General features: G+C 38.1%; 1 protein-coding gene across 6 annotated transcripts in view; it reads left to right on the forward strand.

Moving 5' to 3' along the window:
* The first annotated feature begins 6,282 nt into the window (after window positions 1–6,282).
* The window catches only part of NDUFAF6 (NADH:ubiquinone oxidoreductase complex assembly factor 6), a 45,821-nt gene continuing 28,202 nt past the window's right edge, over window positions 6,283–23,901 (forward strand). For 3 of the 6 annotated variants that reach the window (XM_061171388.1, XM_061171389.1, XM_061171390.1), the window contains exons 1-2: window positions 6,469–6,665; window positions 11,833–11,932. In XM_061171388.1, the coding sequence (XP_061027371.1) occupies window positions 6,469–6,665; window positions 11,833–11,932 (297 nt within the window). Of the gene's footprint in view, window positions 6,372–6,468; window positions 6,666–11,832; window positions 11,937–23,901 lie in introns of those variants that run through there. The other 3 variants (XM_061171393.1, XM_061171392.1, XM_061171391.1) reach the window with 3 other exon arrangements.

Raw genomic sequence — 23,901 nt, forward strand, 5'->3', positions numbered from 1 at the left:
ATTATTTCACCGAACAAAAAGTTCTGAGGAAGGGCAGCTCTGGTGGTTGAAAATGCATCTACTCACTAATGTCAGCAGGGACCCAGAGCCATGTCAGCATTTCAGCTTGATCCTCAGACCAGTCTTGCTCATGGCTGCAGGATGGTTGCTTCAGTTACAGGTGTCTCATTCAGAAATCCAGAGGAAGAAGAGGTATTATTTTGAAAAACTGTAAACATTTTGAAAAGTTGAGAGTGGTGCAATGACTACCCATATACCCTCCACCTAGATTCAGCAACTGATAACATTTTGCCACATGCCACATGCCACAATTGCTTAATCTCTCTTCTTCACTCTGTGATTGATACTTGTATACATATTTATATTTTGTTTCCTGTATCATTTGAAAATAAGTTGCAGATATCACAACACTCTACCCCTACATAATTCAGCCTATATTTCCTGTAGATGTCTCCTGTAGAACCACAATATCACACTGAGGAAAAATTAGTAATCCCCTAACATCTACTTAATGTCCAGTCCCAAGTTCAAATTTCCTCAGTTATCCCTAAAATGGGTTTTATAGCTTATCTTTTTCAAGCCAGAATCCAATCAAGTTTCAAACATTGCACTTGGTTTATACTTCTTTGGTCCTTTTTAATTTAGAACATTCTCCCAGTTTGTTGTCTCACTGAGTTTTTCTTTTGAATTATTCTGATATGTTTCCCCACGGTATCATTTATCTTGTTCCTCTTGTCTTTGTATTCCTTATAAACTTCAAAATTAGATTTAGAAGCTTAATTAGATTTATGTTAAATCTTTTTGGCAAGAGTGTTTCATAAGTAGTATATTGTACCTTATGTCTCCTTTTAGTAGTGAGGCTTTTTTCTCAGAAACCCCATAGTGGACTTTTCCATAAGTGTCCTTGGCCAGAGCGGGGAAACATGCACAGTCCTGGACCAGTCACTGGTGATGCAAGTCGAAACACTATGCTTAGGCTCATTAGCTCATTGGATGTTCCTCTGTGGACTGAGGATGGTACCCGGCTCCTCCGATAAACGCACAAAGAGCGTTCTGCCAGGTGGAAGAAGCAAGCAGTATCTTTTTCCTGATCCCTTCTGTGTTCTGCTGGTGCCATCTTCACCACATGTCTGATATCCACCCACTTTTCTCCATCTCCACTACTACACCTGTCCAAGTCACCAACAGCTCTGGCCCAGTTTGCAGCCATGAACTCCTAACCCATCTCCCTGCTTCAAATCTCTTCTCCAAACAGTCATCAGAGCTGTCTTTTAAAATCTAAGTCCCATTATGTCAAACCCCTGCTTTAATTCCTTAAGTGGCTTCCCAGGGCACTTAAGATAAAATCCTCCAATCTCAGTCTAGCTTACAAAACGTCACATCACCATCTGAGACCTCTCCAGTCTCAGATGGTCCACCCTCCTGCACATTCAGTAAGTGCCAGCTACGCAGGCTTTCACTCTGTTCTTTGAGTGTGCTGAACCCTTTACTGATTCAGGACTTCCGTACATGCAGTTCCCTCTTGTGAGACACTATCCCACCCTCACCCCCTTTGCCTGGCAGTATTATACAGCAGTTGTTACAGGCTCAATTATGTCCCCCTGCAAATTCGTATGTTGAAGTCCTAACCTCCAGTACCTCAGAATATGACTGCTATTTAGAGAGAGCATCTTGAACGAGGTAATTCAAGGTAAAACGAGATCATTAGGGTGAGTCCTAATCTAATATGACTGGCATACTCATAAAAGATGAGATGAGGGCAGAGACACACCCAGAGGGAAGACCATGTGAAGATACAGGAAGAAGGCGGCCATCCACCAGCCAAGGAGAGAGGCCTCAGAAGAAATCAACTCTGCTAACACTGTGATCTTGGACCTCTAGACTCCAGAATTGTGAGAAAATAAATTTCTGTTGTTTAAGCCACCCATCTGTGGTATTTTGCTAGGCAGCCCTAGCAAACTAACACAGTAGTTAAGCAGGTGAGCTCTGGAGCAGCCTTCCTAGGTGTAAATCCTGCCTCTGCCAATTACTAGCAAATTATTTAAACTTTTCATGCCTTAGTTTCCTTTTCTGTAAAATGGGGATGATAACAATAGTACCAATAGAGTGACAACCATCCAGTTTGCCCCAGACCAAGGGGTTTCCTAGGATGCAGGACTTTCAGTGCTAAAACCAGAACAGTCACCCTAAACTGAATATGGCTGTTGTGAGACTGAATGAATATCTAGAAGAATGCCTAGTACATGGTAAGCACCCAATAAGTAACAGGTATTGTTACTATAACTATGAATTTTATTTCAGATCTCAGCTTAACTGTCACTTTCTCAGAGATACTTTTCCTGACCCCATAATCTGGATTAGGATTCCCTGTTAAACTCTTTCATAGTATCTGGTTCTTTTTTGTTAGTGGTTCCCCAATATCCATTCCTCTCATTTTCAATAATAATAGGGCCCTTGATTTCTAACTGGGCACATGGCGGCCTGGAATAAAGACTATTTCCAGCTTCCACCGTAGTAAACTAAATTCTGACCAATGGGATATGAGCAGATGCGATACGTGCAAATTCAGGGTTGTGCCCTTAAAGCAGAGGGTTCTTAACTCAAGGAAGCTGTGCACAGAATTCACAGGGGTCTGTAACCTTGAATAGGAAAAAAAAAAACCTACATCTGTTTTTACTGACTGCTAACTAAAATTTAGCATTGGCTTCAGTTATGAATATAGGCAACAAAGCACAAAAGTATTGGGAGTAACTGTGATCTTGTCACCAAATGAAATCACAAATAGTTTTTCAATATTGTTTATGTTCATCACCACTATGAGACTTGAAATTAGACTCACTGCTAAATCTTATTATTTAACGCTTAAAGAAGCACATATATGCCATGACACAAAAATGATTAAGGAACTCCTGTCTGAAAGAGAAGGCCATCTTGCCCCTTCCCCTTTCACTCTTGCTGCTGGCTGGCATGTGGAACTAGCAATGGGCCATCTTGGACACGCAGGTGAGAATTACACCTCTTCAGATGATAGAACAACCAGACTGGAAGAGCCTAGGTCTCTGGGACCCTGGAATCTCCATGCAACCCCGGATTGCTTACACCCAAATTGCTACTGCAAAGAAGAATAATGTCTACTTTGTTTACAGCAGTGTTCTTTTGTGTATTTACTTGAGCAGCTGAACCTATATCCTTATGAATACAACAGCAGTTATCATATTTTGTAATTATATATTGATTTGTGATGATTTTTGTTTGTTTAAATGTCTTTACCACTAAAGAATAAGTTCTTTGACGACATGGAGCATAGGTATTGGTTCACTGGAATCCTAGCAACTGGTACAGTGTAGGCACAGAGTAGATTCTTAATAAATTTTTCAAAATGAATGAAATAATAGCATAAGAAAATGTGTATGAGCATATTAGGCTAATCAAATAACATTGTACAGGCAGTATGTAAAAACAAGCAAAAAGCTTATGCATAGAAAAAAGTTTGGAAGAAAATACAAAATGTGAATAGTAACTGTTTGAATTATAGGTTTTAGCATGATTTTTTCCTACTTTTGCCTATATTTTCCAAATTTCCTTTAATGAGATTTAAGAAAAAGAAAACATATATATAGTAAAAAACATATAACAAAACAAAATGGACCGAGGAGAAGTTAGTTGATCCCTGAGGGCCATGGAGAAGTTGGAGGAGGTGTGTGGAGTATTCTTGTCTGGGGAGATTTAACCAGTTGTGGTCTGGTGCAGACCCTCTCAGACCCTTTAGATACTCAAGGTGTCATATAAAAGCCAACAGGCCAGCCTGACTCTTAACATAAAGAATGAAACTCACTTCTTAACAGAGGCCATGGAAAAAAATAAGACGTGGAGCAATATTCTGGAACAATAATGCATAGCTCTTTACAATGTAGCAGCAACCATAGGACAATCTTTATTGGGCTAAAGCTTGGAAATAAATTTTATTATATTTCATTCACAATTACACAGATGAATCAGTTATAGTCACCATGAAGAGAGTCATAAACTCAGAGATGACAGAGTAAGCAACTGCCACAGCTAAAGGCCAAGTTAACAAATTGCGCTTCTGTGGGCAGTTATTTCTTAATGTTAATTTTTTGGTTAAGCACTGAGCTTCTGCCTTGATTATAACCTTGATTGAAGAAAAGTGTATGCATATTTCAAATATACTGATTTTAATACCAAGAAATTACACTAACGAAATATTTTCATGTATTCATAATTCTAAAAAAAAATTAACTTCAAGATTGGCAAATAATAGATGTTCAATAAATGTTAGTTCGTGACAGTGTGTTATCCATAGAATAATTTTAAAAGTTCTTAATTTTTTCTCTATTGCCATTAATTGAAATTCTGCCTTCAAGTTTAAATATCTAAAGGCTCATAACATCTTTAGTATGCATTTATGATTATGTGAATTATTAGAAATGGCTATATTTTTTTGAAATAGATTGACTGGCCTGGAGACAAGAAAATAAATGAAATAGATCCATCAGAAAGATGTGAAATTGGGTACGGGAAATAAAACAAAAGAGAAGTTAATAATAGCCAATGATAACTGTTAAGAAATAATTTTTAACAAAACTGTATAGTCATGATCTCATACAGATATAAAGTCAACACATGTTAAAAATTTCATTTAACTCATTAATTAGTGGGGGAACCAGTAAGATTCTGCAACCAATTCAAAGAAGTATTAAAAAAAAAAAGTATTCAAACTACTAGACATCGATAGGCAGTCAGGAATGCTTAAGTAAATCTGTTTAATAGATATGAAACTGGCAAAAACAGATAACATCCATAGAACAATAATCAACTGAATCTCCTATGGATATAATTTGCATAAATTATGGACAAGAATTATTTGCATTATTGTCAATATTCTGCAACTTACAGAATTGTAAAATAGTTCAAAGACAATGAAAGGCACAAAAACCCCATAAAATCAGATAAACTGGACAATGTCTAACTTTCCATTAAGACACCCAGCAATCTTTTTGGTCCCTTTGAACAGTCTTTCTTAATGTTTTCCCTACACAGATGACTTGTTTTGAGTGCTATTTATGGGCCAGGCATTGCCCTAGATGCCTTGAAGATATTAACTCATTTAATTCTCACAAGAACTTTATGAGGTAGGTTCTATTACTATCACCATTTCACAGGGGAGGGATCTTAAGCCCAAGAAAAGGTAAGTCTGTCACCCAAGGTCACAGTGATAGTAGGAGGTAGAACCAGGATCTGAATCCAGGTAGTTTTGCACAAGTTATGCTGCCATGGATGTGAGTATAGGAAGGTAAAAGAATTGACAGGACCTGACAAGTTAGATTACATTAGATATAGAAGCAGGAAGAGGTAATGGTGACTCCAAAGTGTTTCCCCTGGTTGTGAGAAGGGGGACACTGTCCAGATAAAAAGACTAAGGAGAGGAGTTAGTTTAATTTGGTTTTTAGACATACACTTTGAAGTAATGGCAAGATGTGGAGATGGAAAAGTCCAGCTAGGCAGGAGACCAGAACTAGAGATGTAGATAAGCGATTTTTTTAAAATTGAGCAGGTTTATTAAACTTTGGTATCAGAAACACTAGTGTGTGTCTGTCAGAACTAAAGGACAGAAGCCCAGAGAGAAAAGAGAATATTATGCAGGAGGGACTGAGGCCCTGCATAGGCTGAAGAGAGCCAGTGTCAGGGAGTAAAACCAAAGCAGGGTGAATTGGCTGGAGTTCTTAGGTCCAGACAACAGAGTACTCTCTCATGGGTTTAAGGAGAAACATTAAAATAGAGTCACAAATGCAGATAGCTAGGGTTGAGGCTGAAAGGTAAAAAGAGGCTACTATCGTGAAGGAGCTTTATCCAACACGCAGTAAAACTGGTCAAGCAGGGAGGGGCCATGATCAGAGGCACCCTTTAGAAAGAACAAGTGTGGCTGCAGCGCGAAAAATCTGGTCAAATCTGGAGGCAGGAGGTGCTACTGGGATCCAGATGTAGGCAGCTGCTGGCTTGGACCAGGTCAGCTGGTGGCAACTAGACCCAACTCTAATATTTGAGGGGCCTGATGGTAAGAGTGCCAAAGGAGGCTCACATACCATGTGAATAAATGTTTAAAAGTTATAAATCAAGCTAGTAAACTGTCAAATTATTCTCTTTCCTCCTGCCTCGATAAATATCAATACATCTTCAGAAGGACCTGGAAGGAGGGGGGAGAGCCCGGGCGAGATCCGTCGAATTTAGGCGGGGCTTTCCTGGAACCTATAAGGCCGAGGAGCGCGGCGGCGGCGCAGATGCAGGGGACCACAGCGACACCTGTCTCATCTCCGAGGGGCGCCCAGCGGTCTCCTTCCCGCCGCTAAAAGGTGCGCAGAGCTGCCGGGGGCGTGGCGGGGCGTGGCGAGGCGAGGCGTGTCCGCGCGCTAACAGCGCGAGGTCGAAGGGCACGGCGGCGTCCATGTCATGGCGGCCTCCAAGCTGGTGTCGGCGTGGGGCCCGCTACGGCCCGGCGTCCCCGGCCTGTGCCGCCGCCGGCCGCCCAGGGGCCTGTGGGCGCACGCACGGCGGCTCCCGGAGCCCGCGGGGTCCGGGCGGAGCGTGGCCGCGGTCAGCGGACCTGGCGCCTCGGGCACTGACCGCTACTGCTTGGAGCTGCTGCGGTGAGCGAGCCCGACTGCCCCCGGCCGGGAGGTCGGGGAGCAGGCCGAAAGGGACCCTGGTGGGCGCGGCGGGCCTCGGGGCGGACCTGCACCTTCCCCTTGTCCCTCAGCGTGTGAGCTCGGGTGTATGGGGAAGTGAGGCAACAGGAGCTTTCACACTGGTCCCAAAATTGTGGCAAAATTCCTTCGTCTGTCACCTTGCCCGAGCCTTAACTTTTATCTAATTAAACGTTTTGCATGAATAGCTTTTTAAAATTCGAAAGATGGCTAGTAACTAATTTTAATTAAGCAGTAGTTAACTTTGAGTTCTTCCTATGTGTCAGGCACTGTGCAAAGTAGTTTACAAGTAAATTATCTAATTTTCGTTACAAAGTATGAGGGAACAGTTGTAGACCTACCACTTACAGTTATGTGGATTAGAGCATTTCGAACAGTGCCTGGCACAAAGCAGGGGTACAGTGAGTACGGTATAAACTTTATTATCTCATCTAACAGATATGGAAATGAAGGTTTAGAGAGATTCTGGAATTTACCTGAGTTCAGTGGAATTTAAGCCTCATAAAGTCAGTTATTCTGGTAGCACGTGAAAGGCATAGCACATCGGAGTCGCTGTTAATCATTTGTGGGATAAATTGGATGAATCAGGTTACCTGGTACATGTGGGCAGGGGCCTGCCTTGGAATCCAGGCCTGACTTAGGAGTGAATGGCTTACCACCACCACCCCCCGGCCCCGCCCCCGCTGCCCTTTTGCTGCCCTTAATTCGTAACAGTGGCAAAAAGTCTCAAAGTACCTGGTCTCAAGGACTTCTGAGAAGTGCTAGAGTAGTTAAACTATCTTGGATTTGATTGGGCTAGTAAATCCAATTTGTTTGAATTCCATTGTAGCAAAATGTAGCATAACGACAACATTCCCATGCATTTCAGTATTTTGTTTTGTTTTTAATCACTTTTTAAAATAGTGTTCCTACCCCACCTTATTTACTTGTTGATTGCTTGTAGGAGAAACAAGGTAGCATTAGTGGAAATCAGGTCATTAAGAATTGTAAAAGCCAAAAAGATTATATTCATCTCTATATATTTTTAAGTTATCATTTTTTGATGATAAGAAATTTAAGTTACCAAAACATATACCATCCATATCCACTTGTTCAGTGCAATTTTTCTTTGACACCAGTAGTGTCCTAACTTTCCTATCCAGGGTCTTACTAATTTCTTATATATTCTTCCAGAAATAGTCTGTGGATATCACATAACAGCTTTTCTCAAATATGTATTTATAAATGGCCAGATACTTAATCTGTCCATATTGGTATTTAAGTGGAGTGGAGGCTGTTGACTCTAGCGATTTATCGAAAAGCAGGCAGCAGGCAGACCTTATCTGAGTTTATTAATCCTAGCTCTGTCACTTGGGAAAGTTAATTACTTTAAGATTCAGCTATTTGCTCATTTGTAGATTTCTACTTTATAACATGGTTGTGAGGATTAAATTACATGATGTATATAAAAATGCTGGTACATAACAAATGCTCAATAAATAGTTTAAAATAAAAACAAAATGAACTTGAAAGGAAGGTTAGAACTTTTAGCTTCTAATTGTCCATTAATCTTTGCAAGATTTGGCCTCCGAAATTGTGTGTGCAGGGTTGTTTTGGACATGTATCTTATGCAAGGCCTCCAAATATCAGACAAGATACTAGGCTATAACTTCAGGTTAGCCAGCCGAGGATCTTCTAGGAATCACGGTTCCTGGGAAAATCTCAAGCCTAATTTACATAGGCTTCTTGGGGTTTGGTTTGAGGAACACCGCCTCAGGCCTTGGGATTAGTGTTATAATAAGATGAGGAGAAAAAAAAAAAAAAAAAAAAAAAAAAAGATGAGGAGGTGGCAGTGGTGGTATCTGGAAGTGCAGTTCTCCAGCCTCACTGAGGAACCACTTCTTTTGTGCTTCGGTGGCACAGGTCCATGGAATTAGCATAGCAGTCCTAGCACTAGATATGCTTACTTCTCATATGTCTGTTTCTCCCTGCTAGACTGAAGTCTATACCTATCTTCAGTGTCTAGCGCAGTGCCTGGCATGTGCTAGACACTGAATAAATGTTTGAATGAATGAATGAATGAAAGGTTATTGACTGCTGCTGTATAAAGCCATCATAGCATAGCATTTCTCATTATCTGGAACAGTTCTTAGGTAACTGGACCTTGGTTAGCTATTTATAGGTTATCCTTGTATACCAGTAATCAATGTTGATAACAATGATCCTGATTGATGAAGAAATAGTTAAATAGTATATCCTATTTAATGTAAAGAAGTAGGTAATATTGTTTAGAAAAATTTCCAACCAAAGTATTTTAAAAATTGTTAACAGGGCAAACCATTAGCTGTGTAGAATATCTTATTTCCCAAAGACTGTTACAGTTCTGTTATGTCTTCATTTCATTTTTCATTTTCGTGTAAGAAACTTGAAGTACTTCACATATCGGTTATTTTTAAGGAGATATGAAACAGGTAGGATATCAATCCTCATTTTTCAAGTTAGGAAATAGACATGACTGGTATCATTTCTGTCAATAACTAGTTGAATGATGGAAATTAAGATTGTAGTTTGATTCCTATTCAGTGTTTTCTTACTGTCTCATATTAACTGTTAGGTGTTTTAAACACTTTTGAAGTTTAGAGACTGTTTGTAATAAAATAAAATTTAGAAATGTTTACATCTATATATATTTACAAGTATAAGCTATAAAGTTTTGTCTGAACTCTCCATATTGTAGCTGAAACCGCATATGGTGAGATTTTTTAGTAGAGCTGTCTTGTGATAACAAGGTTACTGCTATCTATTCATGATCTCTCCCTTTTGTTTATGTGGAAGTTGGGGGAATTGTGAAGGTTTAAGTTCTCTGTTAGCCACACGACAAAGTGTGAACCAGTTGAAAAGTGGGAGTAGTCTGAATTTCAAAACCTAAACTCCATGGAATGAGGTTGGACCCATTTTATACTGAGTACTGTTTTATAGGAAATACTGTTATAGTAAGGTTCCAGTGTATTACAGTGAAAGTAGCCTTGTCAATAGGCAGTCTGGTAAGCACTTTATATTTATTTATTTATGTATGTATGTATGTATGGCTGCGCTGGGTCTTCGTTGCTGTGCGTAGGCTTTTCTCTAGTTGTGGTGAGCGGGGGCTATTCTTCGTTGTGGTGCGCGGGCATCTCATTGCAGTGGCCTCTCTTGTTGCGGAGCACGGGCTCTAGGCACGCGGGCTTCAGTAGTTGTGGCACATGGGCTTCAGTAGCTGTGGCTCGTGGGCTCTAGAGCGCAGGCTCAGTAGTTGTGGCACACGGGCTTAGTTGCTCTGCGGCGTGTGGGATCTTCCCGGACCAGGGCTCGAACCCATGTCCCCTGCATTGGCAGGCAGATTCTTAACCACTGTGCCACCAGGGAAGCCCTGGTAAGCACTTTATACTTAAGTCATCCTAGAATGAATATAGTAAGGATTATATTTTTTTAACTTTTCTTTTTGAAGTAATTTCAAATTCACATAAAAGTTACAGAAATAGTACACGGAGCTCCAATGTACTCTTCACCCAAATTCCCTCATTGTTAACGTTTTGAACCACTTGAGAATGAGATGTAGATGCCCCATTACCCCCCTTGTTATTTTGGTGTGTGTTTTTAATACACAAGGATTCTCTCCCATATAACCATAGTATAACCATCAAAATCAGGATATTAAAATTGATCCAGTATTACCATCTAATCCACAGACTCCATTGACATTTTGCTAATTAGTCTGTTATGTCTTTCATATATCCAGGATCATGTGCTACATTTAGTTGTCATGTGTCTTTAGTCTTCTCCAATCTGGGACAGTTTCTCAGTCTTTCCTTATCTTTAATGAACTTGACTTTTTTTTTTTTTAAGAGAACAGGACAGGCTACTTTGTAGACTTTCAGTTTGGGTTTTTTTTAATGTTTACTCATGATTTACACAATTTTTGCAGGAATATTACAGAAGTTATGCTGTGCTTTTCTCAGTATCATGTCAGAAAGCACATGGTGTTGATTTATCCTACTACTGTGGAGTGAACTTTTTGTTACTTGGTTCTCAAGTGTCTTTCAGGTTTCTCCCTTGTAAATTAATAAGAATGTTAGCAAATAATATTTATTTTGTGAGGAGATACTTTAATACTATGTAAATACTTTTTCTTTCAAACTTTCACCTGTTTAACATTTTCAGACATTTATTGATATTTGCTTGAATGAGTTTTTACTTTGATAGTTATCAAGTGGTGATTTTAAAAATTCAATCATGTCTTGTAGGTTTATCAGTTGGCATTGTACTGGTTGTCAAATTTTTCCTTCTCTTTGTATTTATTCATTCATTTATATTGGTATGAGCTCATGGGGTCCTGTTACAATCTTTTACTGTCATTATTTTTTTGTTGCTCAAATTGTCCCAGACTTGGCCAATAGAACGTCATCAAGCCAATTTCTTTGTCCTTTTAACAAGTCACTCCATTCTTTGAACGTTTGTTTACTTTCTGCTCAAGAAGATGTTTCAGGCTTATCTGGTATTTTCCTTGCACCAGCCCTGGAGACAGTCATTCCTTCAAGGAGCCTTAGTTTCTTTCAGTGGAGAAATCAAGGTGTGTTCGCTGACACTGTGGGTATGGGGGGGCGGATATCATTGTTTCTAGGCTTTGTCAGCAGATGCTGTAGGGAAATAGAAGTAAGTGTGAGTGTGTGCACATACACACAGGTGCACCCTCCCACACCCCCCCCATATTGTTCTCTTTGTCTTATGTATATATTTGTCTATGCATTCAAAACCATGAGTTCATACCAATACTTGCTGGCACTGTTTTCTTGATTTCTACATCTGTAACTCATTTGAATTCTTACTAAAACCAAAGTGATTCTGAAACAGTTAAAATTATATATATATTATATAAGTCAAAATAAATTAATAGAGATTGATTATTCATTTTAACTGGTCTGGGATTGGAAGCACATAAATTTTTTATAATTGTAGAGAAACATATAAAATATAGGAAACTTGGGGGCTATTTTGAGTTGAAGCCTTGTTTTCAGTTCATTTTGGTCAGTATTTTTTTGTGTGCAGTTTGGAAAGTGAAAAGTAATTATCTTTTTTTGCTTATTTATTATAGGAAACGAGATTATGAAGGCTATTTATGCTCCCTGCTACTCCCTGCAGAATCCAGAAGCTCAGCTTTTGCACTGAGAGCTTTCAATGTGGAACTGGCTCAGGCTGGTATTAAAATACCTTAAAAATTATTTGTAAAAATAGTGATGTAATATGTTTACTGCTGAACAATAAAGAAATATAGTTGTAATTTATATGCTAGATGTGTTTAAGGTTTCTGCTGGTGATTTCTTTCTCCTGCTTAACAATTCAATTCCAAAAATAAAACTAGCTAATGAACTTAATGTTTTTGGAAAGACCATCCTGGAATTTCTTTTTTTAAGGATATTATAAAACTATGCAATTAACACTGCACATTTGTCTGTTAATTGAATAGGTTAATCAGAGTATTACTGCTTATTCTTTACAACATTTGCATAATTTACATGTATATGGCAGTTCTTCAAAGCACTTTTTAAATTGAGTTTTTAGCTTTAAAGTGAAATGGAAATTGAAGCAATTATAGCAAACCCAGACCTTATATCATACTAACTCACATTTTTTCTAAAGAATTACAAACAAAGGAGCGACTCTTCTTTCTCTTAGACTGGAAAGAATGTGTGCTGATATAAGATAAATTGAGATGGAGAATGTAATTGAGGGAGTTGAGATAGAATGGCGTTGATCTTCTCAGTAAATGAAATGGAGAGGTTAGTTATTGAGAGTGAGGGAGCACAGGAGGGTTTGGAGTCTTGAAGAGTATGACAGGTTTTGACACAGCCTCTCTGGTGAATATGATAGGACGTGAAGTAGGGGCAAATGAAAGGATGTGAGTATAGTACTGAGGCATAATTGTGGTTAGACACTATAAATCTGCAGAGAGTAATAGAGTCTGGCTGTTTGTCCTCGGTATATTTCTAGAAGTCATGGGTCTATATTTTTTTACTTCATCCTTTTTCAGGTATAAACTACACTTCAGCATCTTAAGTCAGTCACAATTTAACAATAAATAGTACCCAATGTGATCTTCCATTATAACTTTAAAATAATTAAAATTCCATTTTTAATAAATAAATCTTCCATATTTTCCGTGATTCTCTGTCACCTTATAGGAATGTCTTGCTTTTTTTTTTTTTTTTTTTAATTTAAATAAATTCAACTGTGCAGGTAGCCTCGCACCTGTGTGCCACTCCAGGCAGTGTCCACCTGGCTGCCCCTTGGTCCCACTGCCCTGCACAAGATGCCACTTCCATCTCCCTATGGCTGTCTGTCTTACTGCTTTTTTACACACACAGTCTTGTTCATTCATTCAACAAGTATTGTCCAAAATATGCTAGGCACTATTTTAAGTACTGGGTTATAGCATTGAATAAAACATACAAAGTCCCTGTATTCAAGGAACAAGTAAATACTGTACAGAAAAATTAAGGAGGATAGGGAAGGCTAGGTATAGCAGGGGTTCTTGTTTTAAGTAGGGTGATCAGGAAAAACCTCACTGAGACGGTGGCATTTTAGCAAAGATTTGAAGGAGGCAAGGGAGTGAGATACGTGGCTGAAGAGTCTTCTAGACAGAAGGAGCAGCAAGTGCAAAGGCCCTGAGATGTAAGTGTGCCTGACATATTCAGACAAGAAGGCCAGTGTAGCACAACAGAGAAAGGAGGGAGAGTGTGGGAGGAGATTAGGTTAGAGGTATCTGGGCCAGAAAAGTAAGGTCTTGGAGACCACTTCAGTCACTTTGGCATTTACTCTGAGTGAGATGGAAAACCATTGGAAGGTTCTGAGCAGAGAAAGGCATCACCTGTTTGTCATGTTTCTGAAGAATTACCCTTAAAAAAAATTTTTTTTATTAAAGTATAGTTGATTTACAATATTATATTAGTTTCACGTGTACAACCATGATTCAATATTTTTGATAGATTATACTCCATTTAAAGTTATTACAAAGTATTGGTTGTATTCCCTGTGCTGTACAGTATATCCTTGTATCTTATTTATTTTATACATAGTAGTTTGTACTTCTTAATCCCTTATCCCTATCTTGTCTCTCCCCTCATCCCTCTTCCCACTGGTAGCCACTACTTTGTTCTCTATGTCTGTGAGTCTGCTTCTCTTTTTTTGTTGTTGTTATGTTTATTCCTTTGTCTTATTTTTTAGATTCTACATACAAGTGATAATGTACATTATTTTTGATTAATTTGGATGTATGTCCAGGATTGGAGTTGCTGAATCATATGGTAGTTCAATTTTTAGTTTTTTGAGGAACCTCCATACTGCTTTCACAGTGGGTACACCAATTTACATTCCCACCAACAGTGTACTAGAGCTCCCTTTTCTCCACATCCATGCCAACATTTCTTAATTTGTGGTCTTTTCCGTGACAGCTATTCTGACAGATGTGAGGTGATATCTCATTGTGGTTTTGATGTGCATTTCCCTGATGCTTAGTGATGTTCAGCATTTTTGCATGTACCTCTTGGCCATCTGTATATCGTCTTTGGAAAAGTGTCTGTTCAGGTCATCTGCACATTTTTTAATTGCATTGTTTGTTTTTTTGATATTGAGTATGAGCTGTTTATATATTTTGGATATTAACCCCTCAACAGACATACCATTTGCAAATATTTGCAAATATTTTCTCCCATTCAGTAGGTAGTCTTTCCACTTTGTTGATGGTTTCTTTTGCTGTGCAAAAGCTTTTAAGTTTAATTAGGCCCCATTTGTTTATTTTTGCCTTTGTTTTCTTTGCCTGAGGAGAAAGATCCAAAAAAATATTGCTATGACATAGGTCAGAGGGTGATCTGCCTATTTTCTAGGAGTTTTATGGTGTCGTCTTACATTTAGGTCTTTAATCCATTTTGAGTTTATTTTCATATATAATATGAGAAAATGTTCTAATTTCATTCTTTTACATGTAGCTGTCCAGTTTTCCCAGCACCACTTATTGAAGAGATTGTCTTTCCCCATTGTATATTTTTGCCTCTTTTGTCAAAGATTAATTGACCATAGATGCATGGGTTTATTTCTGGGCTCTCTATTCTGTTCCATTGATCTATGTGTCTGTTTTAATGCCAGTACCATACTGTTTTGATCACTGTACCTGTGTAGTATAGTCTGAAATCAAGGAGTGTGGTATCTCCAGCTTTATGCTTTTTTATCAAGATTGCTTCAGCTGTTCAGGGTCTTTTGTTGTTCCATATAAATTTTAGGATTATATGTTCTAGTTCTGTGAAAAATGTCATGGGTATTTTTATAGGGATTACATTAAATCTGTAGATTGCTTTGAGTAGGCTTGACATTTTAACAATATTAACTCTTCCAATCCATGGACACGGGATATCTTTCCATTTCTTTGTATTATCTTCAGTTTTCTTCATTAGTGTTTTTTAGTTTTCAGAGTATAGGTCTCTCACCTCCTTGGTTAAATTTATTCCTAGGATTTTATTCTTTCTGATGTGATTTTAAACGGGATTGTTTTCTTGCTTTTTCTTTCCTATAGTTCATTATTGGTGTATTAGAAAAGCAAAAAAATTCTGTATATTAATTTTATATCCTGTAACTTTATTGACTTCATTTCTCAGTTCTAATAGTTTTTTGGTGGAGATTTAGGGTTTTCTTTATATAGTATCATGTCATCTGCAAATAGTGACCGTTTTACTTCTTACCTTCCAATTTGGATGCCTTTTATTTCTTTTTCTTGTCTAACTGCTGTGGCTAGGACTTTCAATACCATATTAAATAGAAGTGGCAAGGGTGGGTATCCTTGTCTTGTTCCTGATTTTAGAGAAGAAACTTCTCACCATTGAGTATGATGTTAGCTATGGGGTTGTCATAATTGGCCTTTATTATGTTGAGATGTTTCCTCGATACCAGCTTTGATGAGAGTTTTTTTTTTTTTTTTAATAAATTTATTTATTTATATTTATTTTTGGCTGTGTTGGGTCTTCGTTTCTGTGCGAGGGCTTTCTCCAGTTGCGGCGAGCGGGGGCCACGCTTCATCACGGTGCGCCAGCCTGTCACCGTCTTGGCCTCTTCCGTTGCGGAGCACAGGCTCCAGACGCGCAGGCTCAGTAGTTGTGGCTCACGGGCCCAGTCGCTCCGCGGCATGTGGGATCTTCCCAGACGAGGGCTCGAACCCGTGTCCCCTGCATTGGCAGGTGGATTCTCAACCACTGCGCCACCAGGGAAGCCCCATGATGAGAGTTTTTATCATGAATGAATGAATGTTGAATTTTGTCAGATGTTTTTTCTGAGTCTATTGAGATAATCGTGATTTTTATCCTTTGTTTTATTAATATGGTGTCACATTAATTGATTTGTGGATATTGAACCATCCTTTCATCATTTTAGTAAATCCCACTTGTAAATGGGATGTAAATCCCAATGGGATTTAGTAAATCCCATGGTGTATGATCCTTTTTACATATTGTTGAATTTGGTTTGCTAATATTTTGTTGAAGATTTTTACATCTACATTCATCAGAGATATTGGCCTGTAATTTTCTTTTTCTGTAGTGTCTTTGTCTAGTTTTGGTATCAGGGTAATGGTGGCCTCATGATTGGGAATCTTCCCTCCTCTTCAATACTTTGGAGTAGTTTGAGAAGGATAGGTATTAGCTCCTCTTTGTGTATTTGGTTGAATTCCCCTGTGAAGCTGTCCAGTCCTGGACTTTGGTTTGCTGGGAGTTTTTTGGTTACTGATTCAATTTCATTACTAGTGATCTGTCTGTTCAGATTATCTATTTCTTTTGGTCTAGTTTCAGAAGATTGTAGTTTCTAGGAATTTATCCATTTCTTCTAGATTGTCCAATTTGTTGGCATATAACTGTTCATAGTTTTCCCTTCTGATTTTTTTGTATCTGTGATATCAGTTGTAATTTCTTCTCTTTTATTTCTTACTTTGTTTATTTGTGTTCTCTCTCTTTTTCTTAATGAGCTTGGCTAAGGGCTTATCAATTTTGTTTATCTTTTCAAAAAGCCAGCTCTTGGTTTCATTGAACTTTTCTTTTTTCTTTTTTCTTTTCCTGGTCTCTATTTTATTTGTTTCTGCTCTGATCTTTATTATTTCCTTCCTTCTGCTGACTTTGGGCTTTGTTTGTTCTTCTTTTTCTAATTCCTTTAGATGGTAGGTTAGGTTGTTTATTTGAGATTTTTCTTGTTTCTTGAGATGGGCCTGTATCACTATAAACTTTCCTCTTAGAACTTCTTTGCTGTGTGTCCTATAGATTTTGGAAAGTTGTGCTTTTATTTTCATTTGTCCCGAGGTATTTTCTGATTTCCTCTTTGATTTCTTCATTGAGCCATTGGTTTTTTAGTCTCCATGTGTTAAATGTTTTTCCCATTTTTCTTTCTGTGATAGATCTCTACTTTCATACTGTTGTGGTCAGAAAAGATGCTTGATATAATTTCTATCCTCTTAAATTTTTTCAGACTTGTTTTGTGGCCTAGCATGTGATCTGTCCTAGAGAATGTTCCATGTGCACTTGAAAATAATTTGTATTCTGTTTTTGTATGGAATGTCCTGTAGATATCTATTAATTCTAACTGGTCAAATGTGTCATTTAAGACCACTGTTTACTCATTGATTTTCTTTCTGGATTGTCTGTCCTTTGATGTAAATGGGGTGTTAAAGTCTCCTACTATTACTGTGTTTTTGTCAATTTCTCCCTTTATGTCTGTTGATATTTGCTTTATGTATTTAGATGTTCCTATATTACGTGCATATATGATAATGAATGTTATATCCTCTTGCTCTATTGGTTCCTTTATCATTATACAATGCTCTTTTTCTTTTGTTATAGCCTTTGTTTTAAAGTCTATTTTGTCTGATATGCGTATTGCTACTCCTGATTTCTTGTCGTTTCTGTTTGCATGAAATATCTTTCTCCATTCCCTCACTTTCACTCTGTGTGTGTCTTTATCCCTGAAGTGAGTCTGTTGTAGGCAGCATGTTGAAGGGTCTTGTTTTTTATCCAATCAGCCACACTGTGTCTTTTGACATTTAAAGTAATTGTAGTCCACTGACATTTAGAGTAATTATTGATAGGTATGTACTTATTGCCATTTTATTACTTGTTTTCCAATTGTTTTTGTAGTTCTTCTCTGTTAATTTCTTCTTCATTTCGTTTCTTCCATTGTGGTTATATGATTTTCTTTTGTAGTATGCTTGGGTTCCTTTCTTACTGGTTTTTGTGTATCTATTATAGGTTTTTGATTTGTGGTTACCATGGGGTTCATATGTGTTGACCAATAATTATATCTACGTGACTTAAACTGATAGTCTTTTAAGTTAAAATGCATTCTAAAGGATCTACGTTTTTTACTCCCTTCCCTCATATTTTGTGTTTTTTACGTCATATTTTACATCTTCATGTCTGTCTCTTTACTGTTTATTGTAGTTATGGTTGGTTTTACAGTTTTTTTTTTTTATAATCTGCATACTGGCTTTAATATTTAAGTGGTTGATCCACAGCCTTTACTATATGATTTGTCTTTATTAGTGGCATTTTTTTTTCCCTATAAATTCTTACTTCTTGTAACCTTTTCTTTTCCACTTAAAGAAGACCATTTAATACTTCTTGTAAGGTTGGTTTAGTACTGATAAACTCTTTTAGTTTTTTCCTTATCCGAGAAGATCTTTATCTCTCCTTCAGTTCTGAAAGATAACCTTGCTGGGCAGAGTATCCTAGGTTGTAGGTTTTTTCCTTTCAGCTGTTTAAGTATATCATGCCACTCACTCCCTTATGGCCTGCAAAGCTTCTGCAGAAAAATCAGCTGATAGCCTTAGGGGGATTCCCTTGTATGTTTTTCTGCTTTTCTCTCTCTCTCTTTTTTTTTTCTCTTGCTGCCTCTAAGAGTCTCTTTATCTTTAACTTTTGCCATTTTAATTATGATGTGTCTTGGTGTGGGTCTCTTTGTGTTCATCTTGCTTGGGACTCTCTGTGCTTCCTGTACCTGGAAATCTGTTTCCTTCTTCAGCTTCAAGAAGTTTTCAGCCATAATTTCATCAAATACATTTTCTACCCCTTTCTCACTCTCTTCTTCTGGAATCCTTATAAATGTGAATGTTAATACTCTTGATGTTGGCTCAGAGGTCCCTTAAACTATCCTCATTTTTTAACATTTGTTTTTCTTTTTGCTGTTCTGATTGGGTGATTTCCATTATTCTTTCTTCCAGATCACTTATGTGTTCTTCTCTATCACCTAGTCTGCTGTTCATTCCTTCTAGTGCATTTTTCATTTCATTTATTGTATTTTTCAGCTCTGACTGGTTCTTTTTAATATTTTCTAGTTCCTTGTTAAAATTCTCAGTGTGTTCATTCATTCTTTTCCCAAATTTAGTTAGCATTCTTTTTACTATTGCTTTGAATACTTTATGTGGTAAATTATTTATGTCTGTTTCATTAGGGTTTTTTTCAGGGTTTTTTTCTTGTTCTTCCATTTGAAACATATTCCTTTGTCTTCTCATATTGTTTAACTTTCTCTGTCTCTATGAGTTAGGTGATAAGATTGGTTACCTGTCCCAATCTTGAAGGGGTGTCCTTGGATGGGCCTGCCCCTATGCAGTCTGCTTGTGCCCAGTCACTTTGGTGGGAGAGCTGGATCTGAAGTGAGCATAGGTCATGTCTTTTCCTGGGGTGTGCTGGCAGCTACCACTTTGGTTGGAGGTAGGGCTATAGATGAAGGGGCTATAGCCAGAGCCAGGTGTGAGCTGGGGCTTTTCCTTTGCTCTTCCAGCCCAAGGTGCTGGAGCACAAGCCCTGAGGGTTGGTCCGAGCTGGCTCCCATCCTTCTAAGTGTGTGCACTCCTCTAGCAATGGTGCCTTAGCCCTAGTCGAGAGCAAGAGGGGCTGGAGCAGGCGCCTGGTGTGGGCTGGGGTACGTGCTGGAATGGTCTGGGAAGCCAGTCAGAGCCCCAGGCAGTTTTCAGCCTGCAGCCTGATGTGCATGCTGTTAATGGCTGCCTTTACCCTATTCAGAGGCAGAGTCAGGTCCAAGCTGGCTTCCTTTTCTTTAAGTGTGCGCACTCCCCTTAGCCATGACAGCCTTCGCCCTAGTGGAGGGCAGTGCTGGAGCAGGAGAGGCTGGAGCAGGCAGCTGGTCAGAGCCGCAGGCAGTTTTCAGTCTGCAGCCTCCATGCTATTCCCAGGAATAAGTAAGTGTGTGCACACTCTTCATGAGCAGAGTCTTGGTTTCTTACAGCCCTCCAGTAAGTCCCACTGGTTTTCAAACCAGCTAAGGGTAATTGTGTTACCGGTGTCAGACCCTTGGGCTGGGGTGCCTGATGTGTGGCTCAAACCCCTTGCTTCCCAGGGTGGTTCCTTGAGCCTGTGTGTGATATCCCCCTCCTCTTCTGTGTCCCCTGCTAAGGGCCTGGGTCCCAACCTAATTGGTTCTCCTCCTTTCCTCCCCAACTCCATGTGCATCTTTCTTCACAGCCTTGGTTGTAGAAGAGCCTTTTTGCCAGTTTCCAGGTTGTTTTCCGTGATGTAGATGTATTTTTGATGTGTTCATGGGGGCAGGTGGGCTCAGTGTCCTCCTACTCTGCCTTCTTGATCTCCCTCCTAAAAGGATTGACTCTTTTTTAAAAATGTATTTATTTATTTTTTCTTTTCCATTATGGTTTATTACAAGATACTGAATATAGTTCCCTGTGCTATACAGTAGGACCTTGTTGTTTATCCATTCTGTATATAATAATTTGCATCTGCTAGTCCCAAACTCCCAATCCATCCCTCCCTCTTGGCAACCACAAGTCTGTTCTCTATGTCTGTGAGTTTGTTTCTGTTTCATAGATAAGTTCATTTGTGTCATATTTTAGATTCCACAAATAAATGATATCACTTTGGTAAGTAGTAGTTGTCTTTTTTCTGACTAACTTCATTTAGTATGATAATCTCTAGGTCCATCCTTATAGCTGCAAATGGCATTGTTTCATTCTTTTTTATGGCTGAGTAATATTCCATTGTGTGTGTGTGTGTGTGTGTGTGTGTGTGTATGTATGTGTATATATATATGCCACATCTTCTTTAAAGGATTACTCTTGATGCTGTATTGAGAATAGACCGTATGCCATGGGATCTGAACACTAAACATTGCTAAGAGACCTACCAGCACCAAGACCATAAAAAAAAAAAAACTTTTTATTTGGAAATAATTTCACACACACCAAAGTAAGAATAGTACAAATACCCATATACCCTTTTGCTAATATTTTGCCCTATTTGCTTTATCATATTGTGCCCCTCTCCCCTTCTCCCTCCCTCTCTCCCTCTCTCTGTCTCTCTCTGTGTATATATACACACACACACACACAAATATGCACACACATACACGCACTGTTTTTCTTATGAATCATTTTACAGTAACTTGACTACACCATGGCCCTTATCCCTGTAAACTTGAGCTGTATTTCATTACCATAAGAATATTCTCTTACATAACAGTTATCAGTTTGAGTAAACTTGAGATTGATACAGTACATTTATTTAATCTACCTTCTGGTTTCCAGTTTTGTCAGATGATTTCAATGATGTCCTTTATGGCATTTTTTAACCCTTCTGTACAGGATCCAATCTAGGATAATGTATTGCATTTAGTTTTCATGTCTCTTTGGCCTCCTTTAATCTGGAACATTTCCACAGCCTTTCTTTGTCTTCTATTACATTGACATTTTAAAAACAATATTGTTCCTTTTCAAAAATTGAGTATTTCTCATTTGGAGTTTAATTTTTGTCATGATTATATTTATATATATCTAGTCTAATGCTTAACTACCTAAATGGTGTATGTCCTTCTCAGGGAATCACAAGGAGGCATTACATGTCTGGATGCCTCTTATTGGTGATACCAATTTTGGTCACTAGTCAAGGTGTTAACATTTTTTTCCTTGTTAAATATGAGGAGACATTTTAAGACCATGGTCCTCATCAAAATTTACCTCATATATGGCAAATAGGCATATGAAAATGTGCTCAACATCACTAATATCAGAGAAGTGCAAATCAGAACCACAATGACATATCCCCTCACACCTATTAGGATAGATGTTATCAAAGAGACAAGAAATAACAAGTGTTGTAGAGTGTGTGGAGAAAAGGGAGCCCTTGTGCATTGTTGGTGGGAGTGTAAATAGGTGCAGCCACTGTGGAAAACAGCATGGAGGTGCCTCAAAAAACTAAAACTAGAACTACCATATAATCCAGTAATTTCATTTCTGGGTATTTATCCAAGGGAAATGAAAATATTAACTTGAAAAGATACATGCACCCCCTTGTTCATTGCAGCATTATTTACAATAGCCAAGACATGGAAGCCACCTAAATGTCCATTGGTGGATGACTGGATAAAGATGTGGTATATCTACACAATGGAATATTACTTAGACATAAAAAAGAAGGAAATCTTGCCATTTGTGACAACACAGATGGACCTTGAGGGCTTTATGCTAAGTGAAATAAGTTAGAGGAAGGCAAATACCATATGATCTCACGTATATGTGGAATCTAAAACAAAAACAACAGCAAAACAAAAAACCCCCCAAACTCATAGATACAGAGAACAGATTTCTGGTTGTCAGAGGCAGTGGGTGGGAGATGGGTGAAATGGGTGAGGGTGGTCAAAAGGTAGAAACTTCCAGTTATAAGTAAATAAGTCATAGGAATGTAATGTACAGCTAATACTGTATTATGTGTTTGAAAGTTGCTAATAGAGTAGATCTTGAAAGTTCTCAACATACACAAATTCCTAATTATGTGTGGTGATAGATATTAACTAGACCTATGGTGATCATTTCACAATATATACATATATCAAATCATGTTGTACACTTGACACTAAGATACTGTTATGTGTCAATTATAGCTCAATTAAAAATAAAAAATTTACCTCCTAGATTTAGCATGCATTGGTGATTCTTGCTTGACCCAAGGCCATTCTTAATCAGTAGTAAGTGAGGGAGAGAGTCTAATAATCTTCTTTTAAAAAGTTACTTAGTGAATAAATAAATGAGTTTATTTAAATGTACCACAGTAAAATTCACTTTTTGTGGTGTACAGTCCTATAGGTTTTGAGAACTGCTTAGAGTCACGTATTTACCACCAGAGTCGTGATACAGAGCAATTCCATCAACCCTTATGTGTCCCTTTGTAGTCAACCCCTCCCCTCACCCACAATCTTTTACATATCCTTCTGGTTCCATTATAAGAGCTGTGAGTATGCAGAGCATGGGATAAACTTCTACCTTTTTGAGCCATAATTTCTGTGTTTGTAAAATGGGTGTATTTGTAAGGACCCTGTGAGTTTGTTGTGAGGATTGTGATCAGATAACCTCTGGTACTGTACCTGGTACCTGTTGACATTTGATAAATAAATATTAGTTCCTTCTCTGCTTCCTCTAAAAAGCCTCTGGTTCTATTTCCTAGGTTTATCTTCAGACTCAAAAATATTTTTACTATCACTAACCCTGTGAGGATTGTTTTTCTTCTCTTCCACTTATTATGTAAAAACTTTGTTTTGGAAAACTTCAGTCATATACAGCATGAAATATATTCATATGTAGAGAGAGAAGCATAATGAACCCCCATATACCTCATCACCCCCCTCCAACTGTTACTAACTCATGGCCAGTCTTGTTTTCTCATCTTTACTCCCCACCCACCTCATCCCCACCTCCAGGTTATTTTGAAGTAAGTCTCAAATTTTTCCATCTGCAAATATTTCACTTGCATCTCTAAAAGAACTCACTTAAAAAAATAACCACAATACCATTATTATATATTAAAAATTTAACAATAATTTCTTAATATCATTAAACGTCTGGTGTTCAGATTTTCCTAGTTGTCTCTATCTCTTTAAATTAGGATTCAGATAGGTCTACATGTGACTGGTTGATCTCTATCTTAAATTTCTCTTAAACGAAATGATCCCCCTCCCTCTCCTTGTTTTTTCTTGCAATTTTTTTCTAGAAGAATTGCTCCTATTTTTGAATGCAGACCTTGAAAATATTTTTGAATAAGCACCAAATAATTTGTAGCTTTTACTTAGGAAACTCATAATGATGATAATTTAAATGATACATAACTTCAAGGAAAAATTA

This window comes from Eubalaena glacialis, chromosome 17 (assembly GCF_028564815.1).
Source record: "Eubalaena glacialis isolate mEubGla1 chromosome 17, mEubGla1.1.hap2.+ XY, whole genome shotgun sequence".
Classification (NCBI taxonomy): Eukaryota; Metazoa; Chordata; class Mammalia; order Artiodactyla; family Balaenidae; genus Eubalaena; species Eubalaena glacialis.